The following is a 27,107-nucleotide window of genomic DNA, read 5'->3' as shown; positions in this document are numbered from 1 at the left end:
TAGCCTACTATTTTTCATTAGTTTTCTGAATACCGTTAAATTTAAAGGATGTATCATCAAGTGAGAACAACTAAAAAAGCTTTTAGAAATGTTTATCTGTATTTATAATGTAAGTAAACATTCAGCTTTATTTACCAGCATTTTACATTAGGCTATTCATGAATGTAATAATAAAATGTGACTTGGCTTTAGCCTACCTTTTTTTTTTTTTTTTAATCAAAAATGCAATTTTATAAAAGTTATTTTTAATTCATGCAGCAAATGTTTTGTCATTGCGCATATAAGAAGTGGCGCCCCAATGGGATTGAAATGCCCCCATCTATAACATCCTGGCGCCGGGCCTGAGTATGAATACAATATGAATATAGGACCGTTATGTGACCTGTGGAGTCAGTTGCGGCACTTCCCTGCCATTCACAGCTCCTCATGTGACCTCTTGGGATAGAAAAGTGTCCATTTAAATTTGCCTGCCATTTTCTGAATACTGGGAATTTGGACATATTTCCCATACTGCTTTTTGGGTACTAGTAGAGACGTATAATCAAGTAATACTGTGTAATAATAAAGCAAAACAGTCACTCCAAAGTTTTCTGCTCAGTAAAAGAATTTAGTCCTCCGCTCCCACTGCAATAAAATGTGGAGTGATTGATTGTTGTGCTGAATGTTTCAAGCCAGAGGTGAGTCTGAGTGCAAAGTTTAGCCTTGGCTTTGGTCAGTTTTATTTGGAAAGGGACGTGTGCGCCACCAGATGGGTAACAGCTAAATATAGTGCAAGGACATCAATAATCCTCGAGCAGGGGTGTGGAGAGATGACTGTTCCTCCATCTGCGTCCATGAATTGGATTCATGGTGGGGGAGTGGAGTTTGATACCTACATCATAGTGTGAGATTAAGATTGGCTCCAAGACATACAGACTTCACATCATGCTGCTATAATTAATGTATTTTTACAGCGAGATGCAGTGCAGTGTTGTTGTCGCCCACTAGGGTGCAGTGTTGGTGTTTTCATTAGTTAGGATGCCACGCTTAACCAAGCCTGTCTTAAATACTGTAATATACAAATTAAATGCATTTGACTAGCATTGAAGAAATGCTGTAATGTGCCATTTATGGAAATACAATACAATTACATTTATATAACACAATAGCAGGGAAAAACAATGCCTAATGCCAATAATAAAATGTGACTAACTGTATACATGTACATATTTAGGGTAGCAAAATAAATAAGAATAAAATTTTTGAAAGAGAGGAGAAAGGTTTCTTTTGTTGTTGATATCAATCAAACTAGTATTGTCTGGCATTTAAAGCAATCAAATTTGACAAATAACAGCATAGACAAGTTGTGTAATGCTCTCATCCAAACATAAATGAAATAGAATAAATATGGTTTGTGCAAACTACAAATTGAAACATCTGCACTTTACTAAATTATAATAAAGCCCTTATAAAACCTCTTTATACTTTTAGTTTTTGTACATTTATAGACCTACATTTCTTTATGTAATCAATGTATTATGTTTGTAATAATTTTTCAAATCAGTTATTTACATCCAGAGAAGCCTATCTGACAAATTAAATGCAACAAAAATAGTTTTCAGATAAAAAAGTCTATCAGATGTTTGCAATAAAAAACAACAACAACAAACAAATAAACTCCACCTGACACTCTAAATTATGTAAAAACACAGATTTAGTGTGTGTTTTTGTGTGCGTGTAAAACGTCTTTAACCATAAAGCCTGAGGCCAATCTCTTGTACAATCTTCTTCTGTGCTGTGGTACATGAAGAGCTTGTTTCTGAACAGGTTGGATGTACAGACGCCTCCAGGTGAAGCATTGCAAAGTCCATTAGTCACTTTTTCAGTTAAAACGAAAGAGTGAAAGACTTCTTTGTTCTTCCTTTTCAATCTCAAATAACATTGTTAATACCAAAAACGATCCTTTTTCTCAACCACCTGTACACCTAAAAGGCAATCACAAGTGACTTAATTAAATACTAAAGATTGATAATGAAAACAAAAAATTTCTTAGCATACATGAATGAGAAGGATCATGTGACACTGAAAACTAGAGTAATGGCAAATTCACCATAAACTTTGGAAAATATAACTGTATGATTATGTAGGTGTGATTAAAATAGGATGGTAGAAAATGATGGCATTTACCAGAGTTAAGATTCATATCAGTCATCTGATTGCCAAATCCAGGATACTTGGTCCATCCAGGCGTAAGGTCTTGTTTGGAGGAGGGTAGCACCACTGTACCCAAGTCAGAGTGATCGTTGTGGAGGAAATTTAACAGAGAATTAGAGTACCGATGTTCTGCCACCATCAAACCATCAGAGGATGCAGCCGAGGGGTACATCATGGGGGGCAAAATGACACTCAATCCCTGCCTAGAATCCCCTGACCACAGAATAGCACTGTTTGCAGGGTGATTTGATGGCATTTGTTGGTTTGAGTGAGACTCGCTGCTTGTTCCTTGCCGGAGATGTTCTGGAGGAAACAAGGGCTGAAACCTGGTTTGTGACTCTGCTTCCCATTGACTTGAAAGTCCATCTAAAAATACATTTTTCAATTCATTTAGCAAGTCAAATATTTTGTGTAAAAGCAAAAATTAAGAGGAACAGTTACTTGATTGAGCAACTTTACGGTTTCTTTTGATTTTGGAGCATTCCTCCCTCGGTTTATTTGCTTGACTCAGAGCACGGGAGAAATGTTCATCCACCATGCTGCTGATGTCTCCTTGGAAGTAGGTGAGAAGGACACTACCAGACTCCTCTTTAGTCTTCTTAGCCACAGGGTGCCCTAGGCCCTCCTCCATCACTGATCTAAGTACTGCGAAAACAAGTGTGCATTGCATCATTTATCCATCTATCCTGCCGTGGTGGCAGATTATTGTGTGTTTAATTATATGTCTTCTAAATCGAATGTAAAATTGCAATAGCATTGCATTATTTGCATTCTTTCTATAGTATTGATGAATGACAGTAAGATGTGTCACAGCCCAACTGTTCTGTATTTGCTAAGTGGATTTAGATTATTTTAAAGTATTTAGGTTTTATCTTCTAGAACTGCAATAAGACATTATTTAGATCAACATGAGACAGAATCAATTTTTATGCATTTTTTTGGTTGACGACTTATGTTGGTAAGTACTGTTCTGCTAAAGAACAAAATCTTGCACTTTCCACAGAATTTTTCTTTTTAAAGCATTAGTGAGACAATTTGTTTTTGTTAGCCTAGGAGAAATATTAGATATGTTTAATAAATTAAAAGTGGATGGCATTGAACAAAACATGTCATCATATGTCAAACAAATTTTAAAATGTTGTTTATTAAATGTTGATAATTATGTTAAATGCATTGCTGTCTGTCCGTCTAGCTATCTATCTATCTATCTATATCGGAACAGTACCAAATTTTGGTAACAGGTGTGCAAACTATATTTAAAATAAATGTAAAATAAAACATTTTAAATTTTAAGTTAATATTTAGTAATTTAGTTAGACCACCTGAGGTTGATGATCGATATTATCTGAAGACTTTCTGAATTCTTTAGGTGTCAAAAGTTATAATTGAAGACTATATATGCACGAAAATGCAGATAAATATCTGTTAAATATTAAATCTTAATACTGGCAGAATATTAAAACAGTTTGCCCCTCTCTAAACAGCAAACTGTGGGTTGACGCACGTAAATCACTAGGTTCAGTATAACACTTGATTGTCTCCAGATTTATAGGATTTAGCATTAACGCTTAACTCTACGTTTTTGTTAAAGCTATTTTAAAATGATGAAATATTGCTGTAACGGAAATAGCCACCGTTTTACTCACCGTGCAACAGTCGTGAAATCTCGAGTGTTTAATCAGACGCTGCAACCCGATAAATTACATTAAAGTAAAAGCGAAATATCCGCTGTTGCGCGAGATTTGAACACGCTGCAGTTAAATAAGTTTAATCGTTTCCCTTTGTACGTCGACTAAAAGAAACTACTTCACTTTTTGCCCTTAAATGTGGGGCGTTAATCTGTGAACTTTAACCAGCACCGAGTAGAATGTGACTGAACAAGTTAGACATTTAACTGTCACCTCAGGAAAAAAAAAGACACTGACAGAACTAATGTTTTTAGGACACTTCATTTTCCCGTTGACATTGTGGATCAGTTAACATTGGTTATTAATAATCGTTTTATTTGTCATTTATTTCATTATTAATAATTTATCTTAATACATATGCAAAGTGTAGCACAAACATTTAGTTTGAAAACCCTGTTACTGTAGAGTAGCCTATTACTGTATGAGCAAACCTCTGGATTTTGAACGATTTCTTGCTATATGTTTTGGACCTGGCAGAGGGAAAAGCTGCTAGTCTTTTTTAATACTGATAATCTGAAGCAAAAATAACTAACCTAGTAATTCAGAAAAAGTGCTGTCTTTAGCTATACAGATGTATAGATATCAGTCACTTGAATGACACATAACACATTTAAACAGAGTACCTCAGTAATCCATCTCTCTGGAAGAAATAAAAGAATCGTTGAAACTATTATTATTTTTTTTTAATCAATGAAATAATGACAATATAGTTGACAAAAAGAAAAAAACAACAACTTAATGAAGCCTTCAAATTTCTGCTGGAGATTTCCAAACATGTAATTTAACATAAACACAAAAAGAAATTGAATACACAGATTTCATATGCCCTCTTTTTATTGTTTTCTGTCCTGTGTCAGGAAAACACCGTTATGGCTGGTCCCTGAGTTTGAGGTATCGGAGCTCTTCCTTTCACTGGTAGTCTCTGACTTCATAGACAGTGAGGAGACTTGTAGACCACCTTTCGCTTTGGCCCCCGGTGTCACAGAACGGCTCCAGTCTGGTCAAAATTCAAATTACAATATTATTATGATAACGAATATTTTCTCTTAGGTATAGCTATTTACTATATGAGACAAACCTGAGTATTCAGTCTGTCTGAATCTTCCACAGCAGAGATGTACCCTCCACTGCTTCCTTACATTGTCTTTCATCAGACAATAAAACAGGAAGATAAAGAAACCTGAAATACAGCAAAAAGCAAAACCAAAGATCCCTTACATTCGCCATGATGACTGCAATCCGAAAAGGATATCATCTGTTGTTAAACAGAATAATGCATCCTTGTTTTATTCTTATCATTCTTATCTGTATGATGGACCTATTATAATCATCAGTACCACTGCATGTATTTGTACCGTATGCACAGTGTTACATATTTGAACTTTCTCTCACAGGCATAAGCAGTCCTTGCTGTTACCTTGAAGACTGTTGAAGAGGGAGAACAGGTACATCAGGGGTGTTTTGGCTGGGCCCCAGGCGACGAAGGTTAGTATCCAGGTAAGTCCCAGCAGGAAGGTGAGACTGGCCACCACTCTCAGGTCATGCAGGAACCCTTTTCTGCTGCTGGAAGGCTTATTGACTCGCATTTTACGGATCTGTACCAGCACCACGATAAACACGCAGATGTTACAGACCATGACCAGGGTCACGAAGGAAACCACCGTCACATAAAAGGTCACCTCATTCTTTAACCAGCAACTGAAGAGGTTGAAGAGAAACAGTATAAACAAAAAGGCCCATTAACTCCAAAAAGATAATTATAATGACAACCATAAGATAAATAAATTGGCGCCAACACCAACAGATGATAACTTTCTGTTTATTCTGATTGTGGCCTTCAGATTTTAACGACATCATTCCTCCAATGCCTTCAGAAATATTTTAGATTTGGCAAATTTGTACATCTTAAAATACGCTTTTGTACAACATCACCAATGTGGAAAATTTTGAAATTGCCAATCGTTACGGTGGCCAAGAGAGCTCAACGATCTGCAACTTCAGAAAACACATGCAAATAGAAAAAGCACCAGCAAATTAAGAAAACATCTTCATCAGTTTGACAGCACATGTGCTGCAAATGCTCACAACACAACCAAATAGACAAATGCACAAGTAGCACAGACCACAACAAAATTACACCAAAAAAAACCATATGGCATATTTTTGGCATATTTATTACCATTTGTATAACCACAGTTGTACAAATACCAAAACTATTGTTAGTGTAGTAAATTCATGGTTAATTTGTGCATGGTTTAACTATAGTAACCAGTTTTTATTTATTGTATTTATTTATTTATTAATTTTAATAGTAAAACCATAGGCTACGGTTAATTTTTGTCAGGGAAGTTGTAAAAGTAAGTTAGTCAGCTTATGTTTCACATTTATTTCACATTTATTAATTGTGTATTTCGTCAGCTTATTTAGGCTAATAATATCCACACAAAAAAAAAAAAAAAAGCTAAGCGATCGTATGATCAGTATGTTAAAATAAACAAAAATCTCACCTTTCAGAGCAAACATTGATACATATGTCCCATGTTCATCATTTTGCGATTCCCAAACTTTTCCAATGCGGTCTGTGCCTATTTGCAGTGTTTTTGTTTGTGTTGTGAGTATTTGCAGCGTGTTTCTTTATTTAGTTGTGTTGTGAGCATTTGCAGCGCATGTGTTGTAAAATTGATGAAGATGTTTTCTTAATTTGCAGGTGTTTTTTCATTTGCAGGGCGCTGAGCTCTCTCGGCCACCGTAAATCGTACATTTGTAAGTAATTGCAACTTCATGAAATACAGAATTGCAACTAAGTAAAAATAAGCTTTCTTGTGAGATCAGGTTGCTTGCTCTATGATTAGTTATATTTGTTGGTGTGCACCAACATATGCATTTACAAATGTGTATTTTAAATTCTTTTGCTTATGGCACCTACAATGCAGTGGATTCTTGGAAAAGTGCTCTGGAGAGACTGGTGCCATATGAATTTATATCAATGGCAAGCACTAAACTTACAACCAGCAGAGGTAAACCTGCAAACAATAGTTCAAGAATTAACAAACACAAAACTTTTCCTTGATTTCCTTAGTTGTTGTACACAAATACTCTAGACACATTTAATTAAACTGAAACTACACAGTATAACATTTGAAGAGAAAATACACAAAACCGCTTGTCTCACCCCATCCAAGTGCACAGAATTTGAGGATGTAAGATGGCACATATGAATTAAAGACCTTGACCAAGGCCAGATACATGTTGATTGCACCCAGTCCCATCCAAGTAAAGGTAGCCAGGAAAAAGTAATGTTGAAAGGCTGCTACAGTAATACAGATGGCATTGCTGTTAAAAGAGGCAAGCCAGGAGTTCACCAGGAAGAGCATGTTCAACCCTAGCAAGGCTACGGAGAGGTTAATAAGGATCTTTGAAGGGTAATCTCGCCTCAGTTTCCTGTGGTTAGAAAACATGCAAAAAAGACAACATTTATTTACGCTATGTTTGGATGAAAACAAACCAAATGAGTCTCTAAGTCTGCATTGTTATTCTGGTTTAAGCGGTAGCTTGCAAAGGGTCTATGAACTCACTCAAAGGACAAATAGGTCAACAGTGTGACTCCAAGAAAGATGGAGGATATGCCACTGCCCAGGTACGAGATGATGGTCAGAATCCATTCGTCTTTCACACTTATTGGGGTTTTAGAGATGTCCTGGAAGACAGATGGGTTCAGGGAAACATGCATAGTGGTTACAATAATCAAAATCTAGGCATATTTTATGCAAATGTTGTGAACATTGCCACCATTTGTCATCCAGCAACTAATGACCTTTAGTTTCCAAATGTTTTCATAAAATCTTTGCTGTTAATTATTATATTGCCTTTGGTAAATACAATGTAATTCGTTGACCTTGAGCTATTGCGAGGGCACATTTAGTTTCACACAACCATGAAAATGAGGTAAAACTTTGTGTACATTATAACATTTTTAATTGGCTGTCTACATTTTGGTCAGACAAACTGAACTCACCAGAAGAACTCCAAAATGTGTGAGGTGATCACAGGAACAGGATGTATAAGTGGCATTAGACATCACTGTCTCACATCCCGTATCATTCCATCCACCTTTCTCATCTACAAGACATTCAGTCAACAACTTTCATGGGGATATTAGCCAAAATTAAGGGCACTTTTACTGTAGACAGGCCTAAATTTTGAATTTGAAAGTGTCAAAAAGCTTACTGTTTTTGTTGAAGTCCCAGTAGACACACTTGACAGCGTCCCAATCCTATAGAGAAAGAAACAGTGGTGAAATATTACTTTAATGATCAGACTGTAAATCTATGATAATGTCAGGGGTTATCATAATCAATTAATTACAGCTGCCTCGTTTTCATGAGAAGCTATTCTTAGGAAGATATTTGTTGACAAAAGATAGCATGCATTTGGTAGCTTATATTATTATGGTAACTGTTTACTATAGTTTGTTTCAACAGCTGTATAACAGGACAATAATGATGCTGAATTGATTTGGGGTTTGTTTTGGTGTTGGCTGATTGTATCCATACAGACCTCTTTGTTTTGGAGATGACGGAGAGTGACCATCACTGGGATCTCAAGGTTGCTTACTGTGGCATTGGTGACGCTGGCAGATACTACATAAGAGTTCAGCTTCATGACGGCTGTAGAGTCCTAGATGTTAAAAGTCTGCCATCAGAAGTAAGTACTGAAAATGCTGCATATAAATAGTTAAAATTCTATAGCTTTGCTGTATTTGTCCTCAAATCTGGCCCATGAGATCCACTTTCCTGCAGAGTTTAGCTCAAACCCAAATCAAACACACCTAAACAAGCTAATCAATGTCTTCAGGATCATCAGAAAATCAGAGGTAGGTGGGTTTCATCAGGGTTGGAACTAAACTCTGCAGCGCACTGGCCATCCAGGGCAGGATTTGAGGAACCCTGACGTAAACTGATTTGAAATGCTTTATTCTTCATAAAGTGAGAGGATCACACAAGGAAAATGTGATCACCAATTCAATGCATGTTACCTCAAATAAATTTTCTGTGCCATAAAAATGAAACTGTACACGAGGTCTGGCTCCATTGTTTGGGAAAAAGCTCTCAATTGCATGAGGCAAAGAAATGAATGCTACAGTTCCTGTGTCTGGATGTGCTGTAAAGTTCTTGTCATACAATATCTACAAAAAAAGGAGAAAGCATTAAAGCATACTTTAAAAACCATTTACCATACATGTTCTCATTTTTTCTCTGTATTGATTGCTCCAGGCTGTGAGTACAGGTTATGCCAATATGACTATATGTGACTATGATTGAGTCACTGAATCATTCACTTAACCAATTTGTTTAAAATACTGTTTCATTCAGTAGCACCGCTACAGTTGCAACAGTTGAATCTGCTTTGGCTTGCATGGTAAAAATACATGTTCTTGATGTTTGTATGTATTAGAAGCATATGTGATATAAATAGAAATGGAACTTTCTGCACCAAAAGCACCATTGAACGAAACAAACAAACATCCTCATCAGCCGATGATATAAAAACACAGATATTCCCATGCCCAATTCACACCACTGAGATGCACTGCTTACACAGTGTTTTGAGAAAATTAACCTATGAATGGCTTATGTTTTTAAAATGGAATAGAAAGATATTTTAACACACTGAAGAAAATTACATGGGCTACTTCAGCTTTAATACATACAAAAATGCTGGCTCAATACGTTCACATCTTTCTTACTTCAAAGTCATTTGGTGGTCAGGGCGAGTATCACACCTGACATGTAAATGGTGCTAAAATAACCACTTGTGTCCCGTGATCCACACACACAAGGACACAGAAACCTTGTGGTCACAATGGTGTGAAAACACATTCTCAAAGGTACTGTGATAATTTAATATCACACTTCTATTTTCGCTAAGAGTCTAAAGTTTCCATAATGATCTTGGTCTCATGCAGTGTTAGATACACAGTCTCTCTTTGTCTCTCACCTCAGGGGTGCTATCATTCAGTAAGGAGGACACCTCGAATGTGAGGCCATGGAACTGAGAGGTGTCAGGGTTGATCAGCTGAAGTGCTAATGAAGGTGCTGTCATGTTATGAGAGTCTCCCTCGAACACCGTCTGTCTCCCATAAGGTCTGTAATAGAAAGAATTCTACCACACACAAAAACAGAAAGCCACAATGGAGTGAATACAGCAGGAAAATTAGATATTCAGATGTATTTCAGAGATATATTTATGGAGATATTTTCTGATGTACTGAATATGTTTTCTTTTGAGGCACAAGCTGCCAATGAAAAAAACTTTGGGTTTCAAGAAATAGTTGACCCCAAAAATGAAAATTAGCTGAAAATTGACTCCTCCTCAGGCCATCCAAGATGTAGATAAGTGCGTTCATTCATCAGAACAAATTTGATTAAATTTAGCATTGCATCACTTTGCTCAATGCTCACCAATAGATCCTCTGCAGTGAATGGGTGCCGTCAGAATGAGAGTCCAAACAGTTGATAAAAACATCACAATAATCCTCCACACGACTCCAGTCCATCACTTAACGTCTTGTGAAGTGAAAAGCTGAGTGTTTGTAATAAATCCATCATTAAGATGCTTTAACTTTACATTGATGTTTTTATCAGCTGTTACTGCTCCATGAAAAGAGCCATGACAAAAGTATCCATTTAAAATAGTGTGGGATCTTCTGACACCATATTATAGCAACTTGGGCATTATATTTGAATTTTCTCTTTTTGTGTCCAGAGATGAAAGAAATAAAGAGAGTAAATAATGATAGAATATCCATTTTTGGTTCAGCTATCTCTTATACTACACTGTAAAAAGTGATAAGCTGACTTAACTTAAAAAAAATTGAGGAAACCTGTTGCCTTAAAATTTTTAAGTAAATGATAATTTAAAAAATAAGTTATTTGAATCGTCAAGTTCACTTAACTTTTTTTTTTTAATTATTATGTACTTAATAATTTTAAGGCAACGGGTTTCCTCAATTTTTTTAAGTTAAGTCAACTTTCACTTTTTACAGTGTATTTGTATCACAATGTAATCCTGCACAAAATTCTCTGACCTGCTTACATACTTGTTGATTTGGGTGGGACTAGTTTTGATATAACAGATATCTGAAACTATTTTAGTAATGTCGCTGGACAGGTCTGTGGTCAAGGTTCCAACCTCAGTGACCTTGGACAGTTTTTCAAGCACAGTGTCCAGCTGAGCATCATTCAGATCGGTTTGTTCATTTAAAAGATCCTCAATCATGTCCACAATGTCTGCTGAGTTGTCTGGAGACAGATGCAACATGGAGAATGTTAAAGTGGGCCAAATTAATTGTTTCTGTCTTCTCTGACAAATAAAGGCAAATAAAAACCCATAATGATAACTTACCAGCTGTAACTGTGATATTTTCCAAATCATCAAAATCTGAAACTGTCCGAATACACTTGCTCATGTCTGGATGATCCCACACTGCTCTGTCAGTTGCCTTGTTTAACTTACTAAAAGGAATGAGAAAAAAATGTGAGTCTCATTTATCCATTTATTAAAGGGTTTGTTCACCAATTTTCAAACAGCTTTGTATTGTTACAATGTTGGTAGTGTAAGTAAATTAACAACGTATATTTTTACAGTTAATCCTAAAGCAGTGAAAACTACATTTCTATATTCATCCTCTTCATCGTGTGTCCAGGTGTGTTTGATTAGGGTTGGAACTAAACTCTGCAGGACTGTGCCCTCCAGGACCGGGCAATTCTTATAGAAGTTGGTGACAGTTCAATAGGAAATAAGTTGAATGCATCCAGTCATCTCATACCATTTAAGAAAATAAATGTTAAATTTATCAGTATACACTGTAATAAATACTAATTATTGTTGAATGTGATTGTATTAGTCTATATTATTGTGTGATAGTCAGTGTAAAAAGAGCAAATAGGTGAAGCAAAAGAGCACAAAACTGCAAGGGTGAAAGTTTGATTTTGACACTGGAGGGGACATAACAGCAGACCACACCCCCCTCCCAATCCAAATACCCCAACATTTTCGCATTTATGATAGACTTTTGACCACTGTTTCATTTATTTATTGTTTGGTGGATATTTCAGCCAAAAGTTTGCTTTGTCCATTCAGTTTTAAAAAAATATTAAAGAGGGTAAACTTTAACTGAACTGTGCGCATATGTTTTAAACACTTCGGTTACCTTGTTCTTACTCTGCACATGTATTAAATGTGCGTCTTTGAAAGCATGCAGTTTTCTAGCATATTTACTTTATCTTCTCACGTAATATTAATGGTATGACCTATTTCTGATGTGGCCAAAATTACAACAGCACATATACATATATTTAATTATTTGCTCAAAATTACAGCTAGGGACAATTTAGCAGTTGATGGATATTGGTAGGGACATATCATTAGCATCCCTACTAAATTCTACACCCTTATTTGTCAGGACTTTTTGACAGATGCCCTGCTAACAACATTTTTTAAATAATGTTTTGCCAATGTTTTGCCAAGTTATGAAAATGTTAATTCTGAATGTTCTCTGAACATTCAAAGCATCAAGCTTTTCTTTTAATGTTTTCATTTTTTTATTAAAACCCATTTTGGCAGCAGTGAATTACCCCTTTAATGCATTCTCCTGACATCAAGAAAATATTATTTGCAAGGTTTTGGAAATGATTGTAGTACAGCTTTTCCTGATGTTTCTTGGAAATCTAAAACTGAAAGATCAGATTTATGCAGTGGTGACTGGTGTTATATTGCTGTACTGGGAGTTAATATTTGCATTGTCAGGAGTCCAATCAGTATTGTCAAGCTACTTATTCAATTAAAGGATATTGCTTTCCACAAGAAAAAGATAAGGCATATTAATCAGCAGGGCAGCACAGGATTGTTTGTATAGTTTGTATGCCAAATGACGCAAAGATAAACACATGGCAAACTAGTGTTATCTGAATGTTTTTCCAGGGTCATTGAGTTGTATCTATAGAAACAAAGCAGTATTTCTCTTTAAAAAATATATTCAATGGCGATTACAAAATTGATAACGTCCATAAAACAAATTGGAAATTAGTTTTTTAATACCTCAATAGATTAATTGGCTGATGCTCATATTTAACAACCTGTGTATTAATTGCAAAACCACTGCACAATATGTAGTACTTACCAGAACCTTGTAGCAATTTCATTCCCTCTTACACACCCCATGCTATATTCACTTTGAGGTGTCGTTTCGGGCCACATGTATATACCATACACTGTGAGCATGGTCTCCTCTGGACAAAGGCCTGGATCTGTAACAATAAACAGCATTGAGAAACCACACACATATTTTGAGTCCATAAATATTTCTTTAATTCCAGTATAAGGCCAAAATCACACAGTACTTATATGGCTGATGTTGACTTCACCGGACGGGACACTGATACTGATGGTAGCATTGGTGTATCCTTTTGTCAAAAGTTCAAAAATCAGCCTCTCTGTTGCTGTGACATTCACTGGTGCCATAACCTGAACCTGAAAAGTAGTGATGTACCTAAAAAAATTTTTTACAAAAAATTAATTTGAGTAACAATAAAGCATCTATTTCATCTGCATTTGCATGTTCCATTTTATGTATTCCATGTTGGGACACTTACTTAGGAGCTCCTTTTATCACAAGATTCCAAACATCCATGTGGCATTTTCCCAGAGTTTGCTGAAGCTGAAGAAAGAAGCACATCAAATACAAAGATATGTTCCAAATTACCTTTTATAATATGTGTCGTTACTCACCCATTGCTGTATAGTGCGTTGAGGGTCTGTGATGCTGCCACTCATTGTTAGATTGAGATAAACTCTATAAAAAATGTCTCCAAAATCTGATGAAACATTAGTAAATTAAATGGTTACACTTGATTTTAAGGTGTCCTTGTTACAGTGTAATTATACATTTAAATACTGAGTTATATTAATTAACTACATGTACTTACTATTTGTTTAGGGTTAGGATTAGGGTTTGGCTTAGGTTTACTTCCATGTAATTATGAATAGTTTATTGTTATTATAATAGTAAGTACATGTCAAATGTGTAATAAGGACACATTTAAAATAAAGTGTTACTAATTAAATTAACTGTTTAAAATACAACATAATATGCTTCAAAATATTTACTCATTATTTGACAGAAAATAATATCACTCATTTAAAAAAAAAACATAAAATAAGGATAATTAATTCAATATGATTCTATATTTTTCACAAAGATTTGTTACCCTCATAAAACCTGCATTAAAATATGTTTGTCAGTTTAATTGTTTTTCAAATGAGATTCTGCTATATCCACAATGTACAAACCATACAAAAATATGTGCTATGTCATTGTTGAACTCACCTCTGTTTGAAATGAAGCCTGAAGTGATTGAACAGATATTTCCCATTGCCAGTGTTTGTGATGATGTGCGAGTTCCTGAAGAACAAAATGTTTTTCATGTGAGCTCTTGAAAAGGAATGTGAACTTTTAGTACTTGTTCTGCACTCATTTCTGCAGAAATAAAGGTACAAAAGCTGTCACTGGGGCGGTACCTTTTCAAAAGGTACATGTTTGTACCTAAAGGGTCCATTTTGGTACCTTAAAGGTACATATTAGTACTTAAAGTGAACATATTTGAACCGAATAGGTACAAAAGTGTACCTTTTGAGAAGGTACCGCCCCAGTGACAGCTTTTGTACCTTTATTTCTGAGAGTGTGCAATAATAAAAACATTTAATTGGCACAGACCTGATAGTGTAATATTTGTACTTGAGGCTGGTGCAACAGTGGTCAAAGCAGGATTCAAAGTCACGTTGGGAAAGGCAGCTGTAAAATTCAAAACAGTGAGCTTTTTTGTTGACTGGATGCTCCTCTTCCAACCCCTTACATACAGCTACGTACCTAATGAGAGGATGTTTATAGATGCTGGGATTGTTTTCAGGAGGATGTTGTTGTAGCTATAGTCGGGTATTAACAGCCCCTGTATCATAGACACTGTTTCACTCACATCAGCTGCAGGTATCACTCTCACAAACACCACACAATCAAACCTAAAACCACAAACATGACAAATCCTCCTTTAGATGCTTTGATATAAACTTGTGACATATGTGTGTGTATTGCAGGTGTGTGAGAATTTTTACCATTGTGTCTTGATTGGTGACTTTAGAATGCCCTTCAAAGAAGCATAATGTAACATTTATATATAAAACATTGTTATATGATATAGTTTTAGTGTTGTGTAGTGTTATAAGGATATAAATTATATATGTCCACTTAATCATGAATAATTATTGTATATGCTGTACCTGAATTTCCTCCTTATTTTGTCCAGCAAAACCAGCTCCTGTTTGAGGGCTAGATTTTGGCACTTTTCTTAGACAATACAACAACATAAAAATTACATGGACACCATATAACATCACATGCTTACATAAATAATGCAAGTTGTACAAATATTTGAATATTTATGTACTGTATGCATGCTTATTCGTTGGTAAGTTAGTTTTAAAAAATGAGATAATTACCTTAAATTTGACAGGGACACAGAATGCACTGATATTTTCTGAGGGAAAACATGCTTCAGCTGAAATTAAAAAGCATATCAATTCAGTTTATAAATGCTAATGTGTAAGTTAAAATGTTAAATATGATATATATATATATATATATATATATATATATATATATATTATAAACACACATATATGTAAATATTCTCTTACCCAGATTAAAACAATCTCCTGGATATCATTTTCAGTATTATCATTATTGATATTTTGTGTAATAGCTGTGTTCATTTGAATTTTATATTTTGACGATTCTGAAATGTGGTGAAGATACAGTTTGTTAGAATGCAATGACAATAATGCATTTCATCATATAACACAAGTTATTGTAACATTCATTCTATATTTCTCACCACAAATAAAGTTGTCATCCGGAATGGGTGGACACTTCTGATAATCCCAATCTTGCGCTCTCCATGTCACAATATTCCCATCTACACATCTATGTGCATCCAGCTGCTGTGGACTCATCTGCGCTCCCCACATCCGGAACAAGGACATGTCCCCCATAAAGTTCTTCCCAGTCTCAAAAACAATAGAACCTCCAACAAAATCATGTGACACACCCAAACTCAGGGTACCGTATGCGGCAAGGTACCTGGGTGATGTTTCATTCAAATGAAATCCAAAAATGTCTTTATTAATGATCACCTGAAAAAGCCTATTATGACTCGACCATGTCAGACAAACTGTGTGCCACATTTTTAGGGGCATGTCATAAGCAACTGTCCATTCTTTTCCAAAAAGAGAGGCTATTACATTGCCCATATTTCCAGCTAAACCAAGCTCCATGTGCTTTTGACCTGGACCTTTGTAGTCAAAAGCAGTCCATTCAGAAGTGCTAATATTTCTCTTCAGGTTGATGCAGAGACTCAGTTCCTCTAAAGGTGGGATGATAGCTCTTTTATTCAACTGCCAAACACAGGATCGAGTAAAGGCCTTCTTCATCCCCCATAGGCTTGAGCCTAAAAGTTACAGATTACAGATTAGGCATCTATTTTCAGCTAAGAGCAATGTTTTGGTTGAACAAATCCAAATGCAACAGTTTGCATCAGTCTTCTTAAACTGATCACTCACATGTTAACAAGCATGTCAAACATAACAGAGTTAAACACAAGTCTTTCCCTTCACTCAAAAATAATAGGCTAATCAACAAATAATATCCTTTTTAGCAATAGAAAAACTTTTACAGATACTTTCCCAAGAAATAGAGTAACATGGACATGGAGAAAAGATAATTACAAAATAAATGCAAGAAAGAGTTTAGAGAAAAATCATACCTGCGCAATTGAGAGAAGAGCCCAAAATCCACATGTAAACAGTCACAAGCAGGTATTTATTGAAGGTATGCATGATATATCTAAAAATAAATAAATAAAAAGAGAAATTATTTCTACAGTGTCCTAACTTAAAAAAAAAATCTTTCATATTCAAAGAATTTAAATTAAATCTCTGTTTGTTTAAAGTTAGAAAAGGCAAACCATCCAAAAAGAGAAACATTGATTACATTACCATCTTATGTAATTTAATTAAATTACTACTTACTGTGTTATGACATTTCTCTAGAATTAACAAAACAACGTAAATGATGGAAACCCAAGTTAGAAAATGATATGAGGGTATGTTGTCCTCTAAATATATCCAGCGCAGGACCTTTCCTCAAAGGAGACAAAATCCACGCCCAATCTCTTGTTGATAAGTTATTTATTAATCATAAAGACAGTAATAAACATAAAAGGATCCGTACATGGGTCAATAAGGAACAGTATCCGGAACCAGTTAATCTTATGATGAACCAGTTAATTAACCCTTTCATTTCACGAATCTGTTTCTTTTTCACACCACTGAGACCCAGATTGGTCATTCTGATTGTGATGTATGCTTGTTTTTTGATTTGGTTTATGATTATCACTCATGAATGTGGGAGAAGACACACCTATGATGGTTAAAGATTAATGGTGCACGTTGTGTGATGAAATACTTCAGCAAAGCCATGACTCTTGCTGAAAAGGAAGATTATTTCTGATATAGAGTCAGTGGTGGGTGGATAATGTATTTGTGTCAGCTTGTTCTGTAAAAGCTCAGTGATAATAAGAGCAGCATGTGATTGAAGCTACAGGGATTGATCACTAACATATGAAAGCTCTACATGCTGTATTTTTGGAAATGCAATAATTGTAATAATGTCATAAATGACAATGAATATGCGGAACTGTTCATGTTTTCATAACATCATGAGCAGTTCTGCATATATTTGTGTGGCCAGAATGAGTCTACCATCTTAACAGGAAGTTGTTTCAGATTTTAAGCAAACAGTTCAGGTAATGTTCCTCCTCAGGTGTTCAGATTAAATTTGGTTCTTCCAGACAGCTCTCATCAAACAAATGTAATTAGATTTTATAATGGCAACCTAGAGCTCTCTCTGAGCTTGATTTCATAATTCTTATTTGGACATATATTCACATCTTTTCACTTGGAGACATACTTTGCAATTATTTTTTATTATATAGTATATTTATCTTTTTATTAGTTCCAAAATAAAATGTGTGCCATAGATGTTTCATAATTAATGGCCTGTACTTTCTTTTAAATAAAAAACACACACAACAACAACAACAACAGTGCTTGTAATTTTAGGTTTCATATCATTGTCAGATTTCATTACCAGTGTTTTTAAACATTTAGAGAGACGAGTGGCATAGTTGCTGATTTTATGTTGACATTCTGTGTTATTGAACATCCTTGTCTTTATTCCAAAATACCACAGGGGGGCGTTATATTATGTCATATGAAGCTATTAGAAACTAGGGTTTGATTTTGACATTGGTGGGGACATAACAGCAAACAATAACTAGGCTACATTATTCCTGCTAGCTAAACTTCATATACATGACCAAAATTATTTTCTTTATGCTGAGTTGATCTAGAAACTATCCAAAGCTCTGATCTATTCATCCTACAGTATGTGTCCTCTTAAGGTGTAAATGTATTACTTTTTCAGTTAACCTGGCAAAACATCCCTTATGAAAATTAACCATGGTTTTACTACAAAAAAGAAAGAAAAACAAACAAACAAACATGTATACAATATTTAAACCATGGTAACCACAAATTAACCATGGTTTTGCTACACTAACCATACTTTAACCGTGGTATTTGTAATAAAACTGTGGGTATACAAATGGTAATAAATACAGAAAAAAAAGAGAAAAACACATAAAGAAATAAAAATAAAAAACAACAATTTTATTAGTATATTTTGTAATAACTATTTGAGAACTTATTGTTGTATCTGATTGTATTAGTCTAAGAGTGATAGTCAGTGTTAAAAGAGCAACTGGGGGAAGAAGATGAAAAGGCCTACATAACACCCCCCATTGATTATCATTTGTTTAACCACAGTTTTACTACAAATACCATGGTTAATCTATGGTTAGTTTAGCAAGGTTAATTTGTGGTTACCTTGGTTTAACTATTAACTATGAGTTTATTTATTTATTTTTTTTTTGTAGTAAACCCATGGTATTTGCGCAAGGGACCACAGCTTAATGTCATCTAAAGTTTATTCCTATTGTAGCCAACATATATTTATGGTAGCCTAGCTAACATACTCATAATGAATAAAGAGAGCTTTTTATGTTAGCATATTCATCAGGCAATAATTACACAATTTTGATTATGGATTATGTAAAAACAACAACATTAAAGCAGCATCAGAGTGCTATCAACTAGCCCCGCGACCCTACTGTTGCTATAGTAACAAACACAACTTTCACGCTCATCTTATTCACAGATAAAGCACACACTCTTCGGTTTTAAAGAGGGTAAACATAGGCCTAACATTCAACCAGTTTGTGCACATGTTTTAACGTTCTTACTCCGCACATGCATGTTAATTTACGCTTGTATTAAATGTCGGTCCTTAAAAGCGTGTGGTTTTCTGGCGTATTTACTTTAACTTGTCAAGCAGACCTAATATCAATGGTAGACACAACAGCAGTGGTTATATGGGCTTGTTTGATCAAAATTATTACTAGGGACAGTTTAGTCACTGGATATTGGTAGGGGCATGTCTCTAGCGTCCCTACTAAATTCTAAGCCCTTGTTTAGGAAAGGATAAACACCCAGATTTCAATTACAATCTTGCTGTTTCACAGCAAATTACTAGAAAGGTTATTTTTAGCAACTGTAAGTGAATAATCCAGCATGTCAAAATAAGGAGGTTTGTCTCTACCTATCTAACAAGACACTAACTAACTAACTAACATGGACTAACTAACTAAATAAATATTGGTTGAGTGGGCATTTCCCATATTTCATTTTATAAATGCTTGACATTGACAGAGTATGGACAAAGCTGTGAAACTTATTAAAGAAGAATGTAGATATAATTACAACAAGCCTCTTTCTTCTGTCAGCAAGACAGCACTTGTTTCTTTAGATATATATTTTAGAGACATGTTTAATCTTAAATTCTGTACATAGGCTATTTTATTGTATATCTTGAGCTGTTCTGAAGATAAGGTTAAAAAATATGAAAATCAAAATACATTTTAGTTAAGTTTAGGTAAGTTCTTGTTCAACGTCTCACGAATCGGTAAAGAGAATAAAGCTACACATAATAACTTTGTAAAATAATATAACTATACAGAATGATAATATGGCAAAATTATTGACTGCTCTTAGTTTCTTTCTTATATTTCCAAAGATTTACATTGTGTGTTTTTCACAGAGGGAGTGTTGCCAAAACAGTTTTCAAGAAAGGGATTAATCAACCTCTGGTTTTATGTCTCTCTGTACCTTGAGATCATTTTAACACAACGGGAAAGGAAGGTTTCAGCCTCCACCTCACCATTTCCTCTAAATTTCCCATTCAGGGTATTTCTACAAGAAGCTTGAAAGTATTTTACCACAAGACTGTGAAAAATTACACAACCATGTTCCCATGTTAGAGGTTTCACACATACTTCTATACACCGCTTTTTTCAACATTTGACACCAAGATTATCGCTTATGGAAAGACTGTCAAGGCTGTGACAGATATCAGTTATTTTAGTTTATATTTAGATATTATCAGCGTTCAATTAAAATACATTCAGTGCTGCTTATTTTTCCATGACAATTTTGCACAGTCACTGTGAAAATAAATATTAATACTAAAAATACTACCTTTAAGTGTAAGACACTTATAACATATCTTCAGCTGTTACAACTTTAGTTCAGGTCACACCAGTTTTGTTTTGCCCTGCACTGATCAATGAATTAGTCATCTATTGTTATAAATTGTGGCTCTGTTGTATGTCTGTGGGATGTATGGGCTAGAGCTTCATATGCACTGTATGCTTTCCTGTAGCTCAAATAGTAGAGCATGGCGCTAGCAACGTCAAGATCATGGGTTCGATTCCCAGGGAAAGCAAGAGCTGATAAAATGTAAAAACTGTAACTTGAATGCAATGTAAGTCGCTTTGGATAAAAGCGTCTGCCAAATGCATAAATGTAAATGTAAATGTATGTCTGGTTCTGAAGCCCTGACATTCCCTCACAGGCACAAAGTGCTGGTGCATTATTTAATATGTGTAACTGATACAAGGCTCGGCTTGCTATAAAAGATGAATGAGAGGCCTGCAAACTATGGCTAAAATGAAAGCAAGCAGTCTGAGATGCCAGAAAAGCAGTACTGCCAAAGGGAATATGATGTTTTCTTAAAGGGAGGGGTTGACCACAGCTTTGCTGATCCTGTCAGTTTCTCATTCAACGTATTGTCAAAGCTCCAGTGGTAAAAGGAAAATATGCTAAGCCTGTGCACCAAATCCCTTGTTTATTTATTTTATTTATTTATTTAATTTTACATTTTTATTTTTGGAATTAAAAGCATAACTAAAAAATAATAATAATAGTAATAATAATAATAATAACAACAAAAGTAGTATTTCCAAATATCTGATTATGTAACTCTGCTTATATGCAAATTATCTAAATTGTAATAATAGTCCTTGAACTTGAACTGCATACACTTCACATAATAGGCCTGTGGGTGGGGCTTCATTTAACCAACAAGTTTCATCTAACAATAAACGGTATATCAATACGCAGATATAAATAAGAGTCAATTAAACACTACTTAGAATGAATGCCACTTCTTCTACTTTTGCTATTTTAGATTAAAAAAAAATAATAATAAAAAATTAGTTTTCAACCGATTTACGAGTAAGACCGGGAAGATATTGCTCCATTCACATTGTCCAATGAAATTTGAGCTTGTTTAAGATGCACACAATCTATAGCATAAATAGGTATTTTCAGAGTTTAGAGCTATTAGTTACTGTTTTGTACACAGAATATTGACCACATTATATTGTTGATAACTGCTGAGAGAAAGACACTCTTGGTTAATTTTGGAAAAATTACATACATAAAGAATAGGCTAATGACAGTGGAGAGTTTATAATAAGGATTTTCAAACTGTTTGATGCTAAGGACAAGTCAATAATTATATTCATTCGTAAAATATAAAGACAATTTTCATGTTTAAATCACCTTTTATAATGTGTGAGAAAAAATTTAATTGTGATTTTAATAAGAAGACAACATGCTATTTCCAAAATCAATTAAATAGATTTTATATTGTCATTGTACTAAAGTCAAAGCAAATTTTTAAAATATCATCTATTATCTTTATGTGACCCTGGACCACAAAACCAGTCATAAATAGCACAGGTATATTTGTAGCAATCGCCAACAATAGAGTATGGGTCAAAATTATAGATTTTTCTTTTATGCCAAAAATCAGGATATTAAGTAAAGATCATGTTCCATAAATATATTTTGTAAATTTCCCACTGTAAATATATCAAAACGTTTTGATCAGGAATATGCATTGCTAAGAACTTCATTTGGACAACTTTAAAATCGATTTTCTCAATATTTTTATTTATTTATTTTTTTGCACCCTCAGATTCCAGATTTTCAAATAGTTGTATAGTCAGATAGTCAGCCAAATATTGTCCTATCCTAACAAACCATACATCAATGGGAAGCTTATTTATTCAGCTTTCAGATTATGTATATCCCTTTTGATTGGTTTTGTGATCCAGGGTCACATATACCTTTTTTAACTTTTTCTCAAATTTTCCATGGACCCCATAGCACCCTCTCGCGGTCACGGACACTGGTTTGAACAGCGTCCTGCAGTGCGTGCGCTCAAACGCTAGATGTCGCTGTCGCCGTCTGCAGTCGGCGTCCTCGCGTCCTCGCGCGCCTCTAATGTGTCAGCGCCAAACAGCAGGAAAAAAAAAACTTCGGCAAAAATGGCGGAGGGTGCGACGTCTCTGAAAGGGTTGCGGACGCAAATGGGTAAGAATTCACTGATTTACAACCTGTTTTGACAAGTTTCGTTGCGTAAACCAGTCATATGACAAATCTTTAGTACTGTAGCTTTGTTTGGAGGTTGTTTGAGTGACTGAGGGCTTAAATCCGTTACTTTCATTGAGGCGGTTTGAGGGGGAGAGTTAGCGGGCTTAGATGGACGGATAACGGCCAGCTAACTGCTAAACTTACTGCAGAACCAGACAACAAGTTTGTGTTTGTTCACTTTTATCTTCTTGTACAGTTTAATGTTTAGATAAGACTGATTTACGAAGACTCGAGGCTTTTTAGCGTTGTGTTCGCTGGGTCTGTAGGGAGGTTTGGTAAGTGATGTCTGGTTTGACAGGGACACATCAATCATCTCATCTTTGTATGGCGCTTTTATCTCTACAGAGCCTATATCCTTGCGTTTATTGTTTTAAACTTATTGTTTCCCTATTATACTGAATATTCACTTAATATAATGCTTTTAAATGTGTATATATAAACCTTTTGCAGTCTCATAAGTTGATTTCTACATACACTTCCTATCTACAGTACATGGCAAAAAGAGACTGAAATTGAAATAGTTCACTTGTAAATCAGTCGCAGAACTTCATGTTTGATGAAGGTGAGTATTTTGTATTGATTTGAGCTATATAAGTGAAACCATCAACGTGTACAGTTCAGCTGTAGCAACAAACTACACACAGGCATCACTAAAGTAGTGTTTACTGATCTGTGGATGTTTAGCAGCATTTTTCTCTTTATATCTTATGTTGAGTGTGTGAGGTGAGCTTCTGTCTTGCTGGCCATCTTGGTCAGTAATTGCTAAACAGGATGTCTACACACATGACTCTCATTACAGTTGGACCCGTAACTTGGTCGTTTACCATCTGATCTTACAGGAAGAATATAAATTGTCATTTTCTCACTATCAGCATCATTGCAGTTGCTGTGTGCAGCAAACCATCACACTCTGTTTACTAGTTCCTCCCTCTAAGGAAAACATGCATGGGTTGATTGCTTTGCATCCTCCTCTGCCTTGCTAATGAGGAATGAGTTGCACTTTTGATGCATTGTGTTTAGCCTATGCCGCTAATAAACTAGTACCTTTAGCTTTAACTGTAGCCTGTGGTTAATCTCACGGAGTGCTAGAAGTTCTTGTGTAAGAAACATAACAGCCATGAAAGACTTCTGCTTTTTGTATGTCATTTTAGCTGCTTTTCTGGAAGGTTCGTTGTTGTAGAGCTTGAATTCAATTTATTAAATCGCTAGAAACGGATCACAGTGTGGTTAGAAACCTCAAAGTTGGTTCACATCAAGATCTGCATCCTGCCAGTGTTAACCCTGGCCTGACAGCAAACATAATATAGGGTGGAGTCCAGTGGTCAGAAATTGCACATATTTGGATATGTCTGCAAGAATGAATGCTCAAATACCATTACATTTGAGGTCTATTCTGTTTTTTTGGCAAGGAACTCATTCCTTTGCGTTTTTAAAGCTATTATTGAAGAGCATGAAAAATAACTTGACAAGTTAGAGTCGTGTGATATTGAGCTGTTGTTATCGTAATCCACCAGACTGGTTATAAGTCAATATTAAATGGGTAGCACCTTTGTTTATCAGGCGTACTCATTATTCTTGGCTGTCAGAATTGTCTCCTTGTTAAATAGTCAGTGCCTCTCCTCTGAGTGGTTATTTTTAAAGGCAATAGCTTTTAGAATCACCAGTGTATGGAACAAATTTGTGAAGCAAAATGGCTTCTATTTGTATTTCAGTCCTACAGGTGATGAACATTGACCTGCAGAGCTTTTTCTTTTTTTTTTGCTTTTGTAGTAAAGACATTTGTTTAAGTGCAGCAGGAGTCAAATATGCAACCCAGGATCATTGGATAAACCTGTTACATTTCTCCAAAATGATATTTACGATCATTCTTGTACATTTCATAACATTTTCAAAGAAAAATGTCTAGTGAGTGGTGGTGCGTTCAGTTTTAACCAAAATAGATTAATGTGAATTTGGTGTTGTTTTATATGGTTGGTTACTGTTTGCATTACAGCAGTTTGGAAATTAGATGTCCAATGTGTGGTGCTAAAAACTTTTAAACCTTAAAAACGTTTCAGCTTGTTCTACAAGTCATTGAGCCCTTTTATCATGACTTGTGATTCACAGGACTCGTACCCAATCGCAAGTGCAGTGATGTACCAGGTGAGCTACCTAAGTTGCAAATAGTAGATATGCAGACTTGCTTAAAGGTCCAGTGCTGATAATAACACTTTCATTAGCCTCCAGGAAGCAAGTATACTTTGCTTTCTACATGTCATCATCATCTTGAAATAGCCCAAGCTTACATAGTCCAGGTGTCCCCACTAATCCTGTACAAGAACTGCATTGTGGATAGGGTTGTCAACCAATTAGTCAATATTCTTTTAAAAGTTTTGAAGTTTTTATATTTTGCTGTAATTAATGTGCTATAATATAGCTCTGATACAGTTTGCTTGGAAAAACCCACTAAGTAAAGCTGCATCTTTTAAATTCATAGTCTTTAAGCACCACTGCTACAGGCACACGTGTTCACATGGATCTCTTTAGATATTTAAGTTGCTTGCGCTGTTTTTCGAGTATCCCATTTCAAGGCTTGTGTTTTTAATATGGTTTCAAATTATTGTCAAAAAAAAAACCTTGCATTTTATGCTTATAAATGTTCGATAAAGGTCGGTCAAACCCTGAACCAACCTATTGTACACTGTAAAAAAATCCAACTTTTGAGAAGTTCTACTAACCAATGTAAAAAAGTAGGCTGAACAAAGAATTTTTGGTAGAAGTCAGTTTAATTTTTTGTGTGAACTGAACAAAAATACTCTAAACATGTCGATAGCAAAAGTTGTTTTGTTTACCTTACTTAGATACTCAAGTATTTGTTCACAACATATCCAAATGTTCTCCCAGCTTTTCAAATTGAATCATCTGAACAAACAATTTTACACTGAACAACATTGCACAAGTTCCCAGCATGCATTGCAGCTTGAAAACATTTTGTTAATTATCATTAAAATATCATCATTGTTTTAAATTTTACTGGCTTAATTTGTTGCTGCTGTTGTTGTCACTGTCAGTTAGCTGTCATGTGGATCAGAGTTCATATTTTTACTGATTTGAAATTTGTTGATCCTCACCATGGTTGAGAATCGTGTGCTGAGATACTGTGTGCATCTCATTGCAACCTGTTTAATACATTTGTCTATTAGCATAAATGTTTGCCTTTAGTTTTAAGAGGCAAATACTACCCATATTATGTAGAAGGCTTTGAAAATAAACATAAATCTAAAAGAAAGAGGATTGTTAAAAAAAGATTAACATTACAATACAATACAAATTTTATTTTTATAGCACATTTAAAACAACTGCCGTTGACCAAAGTGCTTACCAGCCTCAATACATACAGTCACAAAAACAAAATTCCACAACAATTCAACAAAATTCAACATTAAAAAGTACAACCTAATCCCTCTAATCGACTCCAAAGGCTCTACTAAAAAGGTACGATTTCAATCTAGACTTAAAAGCATCCACAGATGGGGAAGATTTAATATGCATTGGGAGAGGGTTCCATAAACGGGGAGCAGCCACTGAAAAGGCCCCATCGCCCTTAGATTTTAATCTCGTTTTAGGAACATGAAGAATCATCTGATTCGAAGATCTCAAATTTCTTGAATTTTGATAAGGAATTAACAGGTCAGCGATATATTTTGGAGAAATGCCATGCAACGCTTTAAAAACCATCAACAAAACCTTGAATTCAATTCTAAATTCTACAGGCAACCAGTGTAAAGAAACTAAAACTGGAGTAATTCTCTCTCTCTTCTTTGTATGCGTCAAAAGTCTGGCAGCAGCATTTTGTACTAATTGAAGACGAGATAACTGACCCTGTGAGATACCTATATATACAGAATTACAGTAATCAATGCGTGATGACACAAAAGCATGAATAAGAGTCTCCAGGTCCTTAAAAGAAAGAATAGATTTCAGTTTAGAAATAATTCTAAGTTGATAAAAGGCAGCCTTCACAACACTAGAAACCTGTTTATCTAAAACTAAAGCTGAATCCATTGTAACACCCAAATTCTTAACATGATCTGAAACACTTATCCTCATAGAGGCCAACCTACTTATAATTTCCTTGGAAGCAGGGGAAGGTCCAAAAACAACACACTCAGTCTTATTAGTATTAAGATGAAGAAAATTGCTTGCCAACCAGGCTCTTATCTCACCTAAACACTGAAC

The 27,107-nt window shown here is 35.1% G+C and overlaps 4 protein-coding genes and 1 long non-coding RNA gene across 24 annotated transcripts in view; 2 read left to right on the top strand and 3 right to left on the bottom strand.

Moving 5' to 3' along the window:
• Window positions 1–1,082: 1,082 nt before the first annotated feature.
• On the bottom strand, window positions 1,083–4,073 carry vgll1 (vestigial like family member 1). 2 transcript variants are annotated; one of them, XM_058798316.1, is made up of 4 exons: window positions 3,840–4,073; window positions 2,635–2,838; window positions 2,167–2,559; window positions 1,083–1,964 (listed from the first exon to the last, which is right to left on the bottom strand). In XM_058798316.1, exons 2-4 carry the CDS (start codon window positions 2,822–2,824, stop codon window positions 1,924–1,926), a joined length of 624 nt encoding a protein of 207 aa, XP_058654299.1. In that variant the 5' UTR covers window positions 2,825–2,838; window positions 3,840–4,073; the 3' UTR covers window positions 1,083–1,923. The 2 variants fall into 2 exon arrangements, with proteins under 2 accessions (XP_058654299.1, XP_058654300.1); XM_058798317.1 differs by having other exon boundaries at window positions 2,653–2,838; window positions 3,840–4,067.
• A 319-nt stretch (window positions 4,074–4,392) lies between these two features.
• LOC131553569 (adhesion G-protein coupled receptor G2-like) lies at window positions 4,393–11,060 on the bottom strand. 2 transcript variants are annotated; one of them, XM_058798318.1, is made up of 12 exons: window positions 10,969–11,060; window positions 9,879–10,043; window positions 8,917–9,066; window positions 8,439–8,558; window positions 8,109–8,154; window positions 7,897–8,000; window positions 7,457–7,578; window positions 7,054–7,322; window positions 6,808–6,904; window positions 5,299–5,579; window positions 4,960–5,061; window positions 4,393–4,878 (listed from the first exon to the last, which is right to left on the bottom strand). In XM_058798318.1, exons 2-12 carry the CDS (start codon window positions 9,981–9,983, stop codon window positions 4,715–4,717), a joined length of 1,560 nt encoding a protein of 519 aa, XP_058654301.1. In that variant the 5' UTR covers window positions 9,984–10,043; window positions 10,969–11,060; the 3' UTR covers window positions 4,393–4,714. The 2 variants fall into 2 exon arrangements, with proteins under 2 accessions (XP_058654301.1, XP_058654302.1); XM_058798319.1 differs by having other exon boundaries at window positions 10,981–11,016.
• LOC131553570 (uncharacterized) lies at window positions 7,976–11,690 on the top strand. Its single transcript, XR_009274211.1, has 3 exons — window positions 7,976–8,585; window positions 9,884–10,024; window positions 11,587–11,690. It is a non-coding gene; the product is annotated as an uncharacterized LOC131553570 (long non-coding RNA).
• A 1,581-nt stretch (window positions 11,691–13,271) lies between these two features.
• Window positions 13,272–16,829, bottom strand: adgrg4a (adhesion G protein-coupled receptor G4a). The gene is made up of 11 exons (XM_058798958.1): window positions 16,757–16,829; window positions 15,830–16,441; window positions 15,633–15,730; window positions 15,435–15,493; window positions 15,216–15,282; window positions 15,051–15,082; window positions 14,809–14,957; window positions 14,269–14,343; window positions 14,150–14,160; window positions 13,535–13,599; window positions 13,272–13,431 (listed from the first exon to the last, which is right to left on the bottom strand). The coding sequence occupies exons 1-11, from the start codon at window positions 16,827–16,829 to the stop codon at window positions 13,272–13,274; spliced, it is 1,401 nt and encodes a 466-aa protein (XP_058654941.1).
• A 5,866-nt stretch (window positions 16,830–22,695) lies between these two features.
• Window positions 22,696–27,107, top strand: part of map7d3 (MAP7 domain containing 3) — a 39,361-nt gene continuing 34,949 nt past the window's right edge. For all 18 annotated transcript variants that reach the window (XM_058798746.1, XM_058798743.1, XM_058798738.1 and 15 more), the window contains exon 1: window positions 22,696–22,829. In XM_058798746.1, the coding sequence (XP_058654729.1) occupies window positions 22,784–22,829 (46 nt within the window). In that variant the 5' untranslated portion in view covers window positions 22,696–22,783. The remainder of the gene's footprint in view (window positions 22,830–27,107) is intronic.

The sequence above is a fragment of the Onychostoma macrolepis genome, chromosome 14, assembly GCF_012432095.1.
Source record: "Onychostoma macrolepis isolate SWU-2019 chromosome 14, ASM1243209v1, whole genome shotgun sequence".
NCBI lineage: Eukaryota > Metazoa > Chordata > Actinopteri > Cypriniformes > Cyprinidae > Onychostoma > Onychostoma macrolepis.
The sequence above is the reverse complement of the archived record's forward strand: the minus strand, read 5'-3'. Positions and strand labels throughout refer to the sequence as shown.